Source organism: Microtus pennsylvanicus, chromosome 5, assembly GCF_037038515.1.
Source record: "Microtus pennsylvanicus isolate mMicPen1 chromosome 5, mMicPen1.hap1, whole genome shotgun sequence".
NCBI classification, from domain to species: Eukaryota; Metazoa; Chordata; class Mammalia; order Rodentia; family Cricetidae; genus Microtus; species Microtus pennsylvanicus.
Window position 1 is genome coordinate 50,390,628 of NC_134583.1, and position 9,721 is coordinate 50,400,348.

Consider the following 9,721-nt stretch of genomic DNA (forward strand, 5'->3'; position numbering starts at 1 on the left):
CTCACAGCGTAGTATGCTGCATTGACTTAAAAATGTTCATTTATTTTTATTTTATGTATATGAGTGTTCTGCCTGTATGTATGTATGTGTGCTACAGGCATGCCTGGTGCCTGCAGAGGCCAGAAGAGGGCTTTGGATCCCCTGGAACTGGAGTTAAAGACAGTTGTGAGCCACCATGTAGATGCTGGAAAGCAAACCTTGGATCTCTGCAAGAGCAGCAAGTACTCTTAACCACTTAGCCGTCTCTCCAGCTGCTTGTACTTCTTGCTGGTGTTGGGGAGATTTGAAAATGACGGGTTGTGGGTTATTCAGTCCTTCAGTTTCACAAGGAATACACTCTCTGTATTAGTTGTGACAGTTTGGGTTGAGTTTCCTCTGGCAACTCAAAGTGCCTTGCCTGATGATGCTCTCCCAAAGCCAATTCTGCAGTCACCAGGACGACTGTAGCCCAGACACATGCCTCGAATCTCAGTCTAAAAAGACCAGTGACAGGGGCAGCCAGAAAGGATTACTGAATGAGACCTTGGGGTTTTAGTGATGGTAGGGAAATATTCCAGTTAGAATGGGAGAGAGCAGGGTGTGTTTGCAAGACTGTGCTTCCCTTTTGTGGGGATGTCAAAGTATATGGAGCTTTGAAAGCCAAGGGGAGCCAGGCATGGTGGCACTGACTTTAATCCTAGGACTCTGGAAACACAGGCAAGTAGATCTCTGTGAGTTACATAGTAAGAGCGAAAAGAAAAAAAAAACCCACCAAGTAAACTAAGTGGGTGCATTCAACGGCAGTAGTCAAAAGTTATTCGGCAGTTTGAGCAACAATATTTTAAGAACTTCACACTCGTGTACACATTGCCTTACAGGACACGCACATGTCAGGCACCAAAAGATAAGGAAAGAAACGGCTTCAGATCGAGGGTAGAGCCAGCTGAGAACAGAATCCAGGATGGAAATTAATCGTGGTCCCGGCACAGGTGACAGGATCGGAACAGAAAGATAGTGTCAACAAATATTTACCAAGCGTACATTTGGCCAAGGCTTTAAGAAGGGTGGGGTGGGTGGTGCGGAGACCCCTGGGCACTCGGTACCCTCAGAATACTCAAAGCAGTAAGGCCGGCATAGGAGTCTCAGTTTGCATGGGATAATTTAGTGCCTCTGAAACCCAGAGAAGCAACATTTAAGGAAGGTTGGTAGTGGGACTACTGTTGTCCCCTCCCCCAAACCACGTGTATGAGAATCTACTGGACGCCGCTGCAGCAGAGCCCGTTTGGGAAAGCACTGACTCAAATGACTCTCAGAGACTGGTCTAGGGGGCCACAACTGGTGGTCCGAGGGTTCCTCCCAGCCTCAGTCTCATCCGGGTACAAGAGAGACTGTAGATAGCTGATGTACTTGATGGCAGCTCGGAGGGTCTCCACTTTGCTGAGTCGCTTCTCCAGGTAGTCCTCCGGCAGGTGTCGCCGCAGCCGGGCGTAGCCTTCGTTCACACACTTGACTCGCTGTCTCTCGCGCTCATTCCTCTTGCGGATGAAGGCAGGCCCATAGGCGAGGTCACAGCGACTGTAGTTGGCATAAGGCATGGGGAAAGGGAAGGGGTACGGGTCCCCATAATTGTCCATGATCAGAGTATCGCCGGTAAAGGGCAGCAGAGGCAACTCGTTCGTGTAAGGGGGCGGCACAGGGGCCTCGGGGCACAGGTGAACAGTGACCATGGGATCCAGGTAGAAGGGCCTGGACAGTGGCAAGTGGGCAGACTCAGAAAAGACGGAGAGGCTGTCTGGAGGGTTGGAGTAGCTTCTGTTGTCCATCGTCTCTTCTTTCACCTAGAACAGAGGTGTGCTTATCAGTTTGTCCAGATTAAATAAATAAACACATAAATACATAAATAAAAGAGCAGGTTTGATCTACTTTCTTCGAGATTCATGTCTTAGAGACTTCTGCTTAGTTTCAGGACTCATACTGAAAAGTAAACAGGGTTATAGTCATTTGTGTAGAGGTGCTGGGGTGGTGCCTGAGACTTGTGATTACAGGACTCCAGAGGCTGAAGCAGGAGAATAGCTCTGAGTTCAAGGGAGCCTGGACTATATAGTGAAACTGTCTCCAAACAGTACCACCTCTAACAAGGAAGGGAGGAAGGGAGAGAGGAAGAGAGAGAGAGAGAGAGAGAGAGAGAGAGAGAGAGAGAGAGAGAGAGAGAGAGAGAGGACGTCCCTTTATCTCTTTTCTTTTTCAAAAATTTTATTACATTTCTCTCTCTCTCTCTCTCTCTCTCTCTCTCTCTCTCTCTCTCTCTCTGTGTGTGTGTGTGTGTGTGTGTGTGTGAGTGTGTGTGTGTGTGTGTGTGTGTGTGAGAGAGAGAGAGAGAGAGAGAGAGAGAGAGAGAGAGAGAGAGAGAGATGGGGGCACTGAATCCAGGGCCTTGCATGTGATCAGCAACGTGTCTTGAACTACATGGCCACTACCTTTAGCCTTTGGTATAAAACCCTCAAAGGGTTTTCTGGGGGACCCTGTGGTTAGCCAGTTACCTAGACGGTGGGGAAGGAATGCTTGTGCTGCCACTGTAAATGCTTACTGAGGCCAAGCTTGGCTTTCGTTTTTTCCCTTGCTAGGTGTCCTCAGGCAAGTTTCCTAACCCTCTCTGAGCCTCACTTGCTTCCTGTGTCCCCTTGAGAGTTTAAAAGTCCTATCAATGCACCGGTCCCAGAATTAACAGTTCTGTTCTCCTTTTTCTTTGCAAATGGATACTTAAGGAGCCTCTCTTTTCTCTGCACTTCATAGAAAATCTAGTTTATATTCCCTGCCCCCCGCAGTGGAGAGTCCAAACATTTATGTCTTAGAAGCCCAGTTGCTGAGGTCCAAGCGAGCCTGAGATTTCATGGGCATGCTCCTTAAGCATCCCCCGAAGCTGCAGCTCTTAGGCGACTTTTTCAGGGAGAAATTTAGGAGTCCCAGGCTTGGCAAACTACACAAAAAAGAGGTGAAGAAAGCAAACAAAGTAGACGTTTATCGGCAAGACTAGTTAACTCCGGCGCCACGCTCTCCATTTGCTTGTGGTTTTGAGACTGGGTCTTACTGTATATTTGCTGGCCTGACATTTGTTAGACAGCTGAGGCTGGATCCTAGCCGTGTGCCACCAAACCTAACTTGCTACCTGAGCATAGCAGGAACTCTACAGCCCTCGCTGGGTGATGGAAAGAACAGCCTTTAAGACCAGATTCTGGTGTGTACCCATCTTTGTGAAAAGGCCCAGCCATAGCCTCTGAAAAGAAACTGAAATCAGAAATGGCTGCCAGGACTGGGGGGTGCTGGGAGGCTGGGGGGCTGAGGACTGGGGACTGGGGGGGGCTGAAGGGTTGGGGGGCTGGGGAGCTGGGGAATTGGGAGGCTGGGGGGCTGGGGACTGGGGTGCTTTGAGGTTCGGGGTTAGGGACTGGGGGGCTGGAGGGCGGGGGCTAGAGGACTGGAGGGCTGGGAGGGATGAGAGGGCTGGGGGCTGGGGAGCTGGGGACTAGGGGGGCTGGGGACTAGGGACTGGGGGACTGGGGGGATTGGGAGGCTGGGGGACTTGGGGCTGGGGGCTGGGGGATGGGGACTGGGGGGCTGGGGAGTTGGGGGTGGGGACTAGGGGCTGGAGGGCGGGGGGGAGGGGGTTAGGGGACTAGGGGGCTGGGAGAGCTGGGGGACTCAGGGGCTGAGGGACTGGGGGGTTGGGGACTGGGAGGGCTGGAGGCTAGGGGGCTGGAATGCAGGTGAAGAAGGACAAGGTTGTAAGAAGCCATAGTAGGACTGACTAGAAAAGGAGTGAGTGCCTGGAACAGCATGTGCCTAAGAGGCTGGGGGAGGATAGTGAGGTCGTGACAATTCCAAACTGAGATGGAGGGACGGGAAATGGGAGACTCCAAATTACTGACCAAATGACCCACAATAACTAACACAAGACAGAAATCTCTGGAAGATTAAACAGGAGCCAAAACTCTGTCAAAAAGAAAAAGCGGCTGAGAGAAGAAACTAGTTAGGAAATCCCCAAGCCAGGAATTCTAGAGGCTAAGAGGAAAGGGCCAGCGGGACAAAGCCACAAACCCAGCTAACGGGGGCAGCGCATGCGCTTCAGCCCTGGATTCGAACCCAGCACCAAACAGACCAGCGTTTAAGGTCATCCTAGGCTAGCCCGAGACTCATGAGACCCTGTGTCAAAACAAAAGAGCTGGCAAACGGGAATACGGCCTGCACCACTTGTTTTTGATAATGGCCTTTTTGCCTACAACAACAGGTTAGATGAAGCTATGCAGTGTCCTGGTTAACTCTGACTGCCACCTTGAAGCCGCCTAGAGACACCTGAGAGAATAATTGTCTACATCTGTTGGCCTGTAGGCCTGTATTGAAATATTGTCTATTGTGATTTTCTTACTTTATGTATGAGCACCTGCATGTATGTATGTGTGCCACATGTCGTGTGTGCCTGATGTCCACGGAGGCCAGAAGAGGGGGTCAGATCCTCTAGAACTGAGCTACAGGCTGTTCCAAGTGGCCCAGTATCTGCAGGGAACCAAGTCCAGGTCCTCTGCAAGGGGAGAAGCGCTCGTAACAGCTGGACCATCTCTCCAGCCCCTAAGGTATTGTCTTGACTATTAATTGATGTTGGGAGGCCCGCCCCACTCTGGATGGCATCCTTTCTTGAGCAGGCGATCCTGGACTGCAGAAGAAAGCTGGCTAAGTCTGAGCTAGCAAGCCAGAGAGCGAGTCTTCTGCTTCAAGCTCCTGCTCCTGGGTCCCTGTCCTGGTTTCCTTGGATGAAGGACTGTAATTGTAAACTGAAGTAAGCCCCTTGGTCCCCTAAATTGTTTTTGGTCAGAGTGTATCACAGCAACCAAGATGAAACTAGAACAGCCATGTTCCTCAAAAGTAAAGCAGATGTCAAAGCCATTTATGCAGAATTTTGAGTCATGGTTTTTTACCCCAAATAATAATTTAAATAATATCTCAGCTCTTGACCCAGATGAATTCTGAGTGATTTGTATGTGCCACAGGTAATTAAGATTCTAGGTTTTGATGAGATTTTGGATAATTCCTAGAGCATGTCCTGTCTGAAGACACATTGATGACGAGGCTTTTCTACCAAGCATTTCCAAGAAGCCTCCCGTCAGGGAGGGGCCATTTAACTGTCACTTTCTGCTCATGCAAAAGAATTTGAGCATAAAATTTAGGAAGACGAAAGCATGCAGCCATGAAGTGGGCGGAGACAGGAAGCCTAGTGGGGTCAGAATGTGTGCATGGGGGAACTGAGCACTAGCTCTTCTCAAAAGAAGGCAAAGGATTTCTGCTGCTATTGCAGGCTTCCAAATACGCACCCGCTGGCAAGCACACCTACTTGGGACCGTCTCAGGTTTCTGCCTTAGAGCTCTTCTGGGAAATGAGTAATGAAGTCTTAATGATAAAACCCTGAGAGAGTCTTGATGTTCCCCTGAGCTTAAAAGCAGCAACTTTCATAATTAAAAAAAAACTAGAATGTAAAAAATAAAAACCCTCCACTGCACATACAATTGAATCATGGGACATAAGAGCTGGGGGAAGCTTAGAGAAGCCCTCCTTCCCTCCCTCCTCAGGGTATGACAAATCGCTAAGGCTTCAAAGTCAGCAGCAATACTGGTGCCAGAAGCCAGAACCTGAGTTCCTCAGGTTTCCTCACCGGGGCAATCTGGGCCTTTTGTTGTATGGTCATCATTGACTTCTTAAGATAATAGCATGATCCTATTGATGACAAAATTTATCCCCTGTGCCTAGGGCTGTTCTTAAAATTCCTGTTCTGTAGTCTCCCTGTGGGCCACTTGGAGAAGCATCTCTTACCTGTTTGTAGTTCAGAATGCTGTATTTGGGGCTGAGTCTGGCTGAACCTGATTTATAGGTGGTCATCGAGTGAAATATGCAAAGTAGCTTACCGTTAAACAGAACCGCCTGGTTCTGGGTAGCTGATTTATTTTTTTTCTACCTACTATGGAGCTATGACAGAGCCTGACAATCTAAGCTAAGAGGTTTGCTTATGAAATTGGACACTTGGGATGATCCTTTTGTTTAAGAGGGTACTCCCATTCATCCGGGTTATATGGTTTTATGTAAAATTATTTCTGAAAAATACAATAGTCTCATAGTATGTAAACACTGGTCAATATTTTTTTTCAGACAGACCAGAACTAAGAAGGTCCATGTAACCTTTGCAGAATGAAGTCTTTTGGGGAATGCAATACAGTGACGTGCCCCTGAGAGCTGGTGCTTGGATAGTGCCATGTTGGCAAAGTGACTTCCTTCAAAACAAACGAGGAACTGGCATGTTACAAGTGCTTAGTTTTATATATGGGGAGAAGTTCTTACTGCTTCCTTAAATCAACAGGAACTGGTGAGTCTTAAATAAAACATTCTATAATATAGTTAAGCATACTTATGTTTCAAAATGTGTTTGAAGAGGCTGGAGAAATGGCTCAGTAGGTAAGAGTGCTTGTTTCGCAAGCATAAGGACCTGAGTTCAAGCCTCCCAGAATACACATTAAAAAGACAAAGGTGGTTGTGTGTGTACCTGTCACCTCAGTGCTGGGGGTTGTCAGAGACAAGAGGATCAATGGGACCAGTCACCAGACTAGCTCCAGGTTTAGTGAAGGACACAGCCTCGGAGGAACAGGATAGAGAGATAGAGGGCAACTGACACTCTCCATATCTCTCTCTCTCTCTCTCTCTCTCTCTCTCTCTCTCTCTCTCTCTCTCCCTCTCTCTCTCTCTCTCTCTCACCTGACACTCTCCATATATGTCTCTCTCTCTCTCTCTCTCTCTCTCTCTCTCTCCTGACACTCTCCATATATGTCTCTCTCTCTCTCTCTCTCTCTCTCCCTCTCTCTCTCACCTGACACTCTCCATATATGTCTCTCTCTCTCTCACCTGACACTCTCCATATATGTCTCTCTCTCTCTCTCTCTCTCTCTCTCTCACCTGACACTCTCCATATATGCCTCTCTCTCTCTCTCTCTCTCTCTCTCTCACCTGACACTCTCCATATATGTCTCTCTCTCTCTCTCTCTCTCACCTGACACTCTCCATATATGTCTCTCTCTCTCTCTCTCTCTCTCTCTCTCACCTGACACTCTCCATATCTCTCTCTCTCTCTCACCTGACACTCTCCATATATGTCTCTCTCTCTCTCTCTCTCTCTCGCTCTCTCTCTCTCTCTCTCTCTCACCTGACACTCTCCATATATGCCTCTCTCTCTATTGCTCTCTTTCTCTCTCTCACACACACATCTTATACATACATGCACACCATGCATGCACACACAAGCAAAAAATAAAAAGCTGTAATATCTGAAAATGTCTATTAAAATAAATAAGATCTTCATTCTAACAAAAATAATCAAATATAATATATGTCATGTAAGATTAAATGTAAGAAAGAAAACCTAATATCTTTACATTTTTATTTATGTGTCTCTATGCATTTGTGTGTGGGTATGTGCACCTGAATGCAGATGCCTATGGAGGCCAGAAGAGGGCGTCAGATCTCCTGGAGCTGGAGTTACAGGTGGTTGTGAACAGCCCAATGTGGTGCCAGAAACTGAGCAGCAAGAGGTCTTAATCGCTGATCATTTCTCCAGCTTGTGCTGGCTAGTTTTATGTCAACTTGGCACAAGCTAGAGTCACTGGCAAGAAAGGAACCTCAATTGAGAAAAGGCCTCCATAATATTTGGCTGTAAGGCACTTTCCTAATTAGTGGTTTATAGGGAAGAGATCAGCTTACTATGTATACTCACATATGTGATGGTAGGTGGTCCTGGTTCTATACGAAAGCAGGCTGAGCAAGCCATGGGGAACAAGCCAGTAAGTAGCAGCCCTCCATGGCCTCCATTTTCAGCTCCTGCTCCAGTTCCTGCCCTGTCCTGACTTCCTTCAGTGAGGAACAGTGGCACTGAGGCATAAGCCACATAGACCCGTTCCTCCCCATCTTGCTTTTGGTCATGGCATCTCATCATAACATTAGTAATATTAACTAAGACACAGCCCCAGTACATCTCTCTCTCTCTCTTACACGCACACACACATGCACACACACGTGTGTTTTAACTGAGAATATGGAGTCCTGGCTGATCTGGAATTTACTCCATAGACCAGGCTGTCCTCAAATTCATGGATATCCACCTGCTTCTGCTTACCAAGTACTGGGATTAAAGGTGTGTATGTTCAGCCCAACATAACATTTTAAAACTTTGATATTTCCACTTGTTCATGTTCTGCAACTGAAAGATAATTTCACATTTACTTTTCTGTGTATTCCAGGAGACTTGTGTTGACATTCTTTTCACCATTAAAAAACTCTATTTTTGGGTTGGGGTGTATGGCCCAATTAGTAGAGTACTTGCCCAGCATACAAGAAGCCCTGGGGTTTGAACCTTAGCACCACACAAGACTGGTGCATGACAGCACACTCCTGTAACCCCAACACTTGAGAAGCATTGGCAAGAAGATCAGAAGTTTCCCATTATCCTCAGCTGCGCATTGAATTTGAGGGCAGCCTGGGCTACAAAGAGCGTATGATTTTCTGTGAGACCTTCTCAGCTTTGCACACAGACTTAGGAACCTAATCTGGACATTCAGTTTTTGGGCTAATTTTCTTTGAAATCAATGCCCAGAATAGTAACTTGCTGTAAAGACATTTTTCCAAGACCTCACCCTCGTCTGGGGTAAAAGCAGTTCTTGACCTTTGGCCTCAGTACCAGCCCAGGTCTCCACAAAGATAGTTTTTCTGAGGCTGACCAGTTAGCTCTCCCACAGTTCAAGGCTTGTTTTCCTGATATTCAGTGAACCACCTGCAATGAAATGAGATCCCACTGGGAAGACCAGCCGCATGTCCTTCTCTGGCAGCTGTAGCTGTCTTCCAAGGGCCAGGGAGGTTTCCCTGATGGAATACAATGTTTCTTCTGGTCCAGGCGGAAGATGATCAGCTTAACTACAAAGCAAGGTGATGGTTTGCTTTCTCTAAGAAGCCTCGAGAACATACCCTTGCACAGAGAGAATTCTGACCTCTCTCTGGGCTTCTGCCCCACCTATAATTAAAATTACATCTCATTTAAAATATTTTATTTTCTCTTTTCTTTCACAAGACACTTTTATTTAGAAGAACAATATACAATCATAGATATTTCAAAGTTTTTTCCCCTTTCATTTTTTTAAAAAGATCTTTTTATGTTATGTGCATAAGTGTTTTGCCTGCATGCATATCTCTGCACCATGTGCAAAGCTGGTACCCATGGAGGCCAGAGGAGGCCAGGAGTTACAGGTGGTTGTGAGCTGCCGTGTGTGTCCTCAGAACTGTAATCAGGTCCTCTCCACGTGCCGCCGGTGCAGCGCTCACAGCCACTGAGCCATCTCACCAGACCATTTTTTTTTTCTTTAAATGGGAAAACTTGATAAGTAGCTGAGGATGACTTTGAACTTCTGTTCCTCCTGGTCTATTTCCCATGTGCTGAGATTACAGGCATGCACTGCCACACCTGATTTTTATGTTAAGGACCAAACCTGGGACTTCATGCATTCTACACAAGCACTCTAGCAATTGGGCTACACCCCCCCCCCCAGCCCCTTTCCCCTCTAAGTGCTTTGTAAACATGGGGGGAGGGTTGTGCGTGCGTGCGTGCGTGTGTGTGGTGTATTCACTTGTGAAGCTCCGAGGACAACTTGTAGGAGGTGGTTCA

At 47.3% G+C, this 9,721-nt stretch overlaps 1 protein-coding gene across 1 annotated transcript; it reads right to left on the minus strand.

The window, feature by feature from the left end:
• Positions 1 to 819: 819 nt before the first annotated feature.
• Positions 820 to 1,813, minus strand: Ascl3 (achaete-scute family bHLH transcription factor 3). Its single transcript, XM_075974825.1, has one exon. The coding sequence runs from the start codon at positions 1,800 to 1,802 to the stop codon at positions 1,278 to 1,280; it is 525 nt and encodes a 174-aa protein (XP_075830940.1). The 5' UTR covers positions 1,803 to 1,813; the 3' UTR covers positions 820 to 1,277.
• Between the last annotated feature and the right edge of the window lie 7,908 nt (positions 1,814 to 9,721).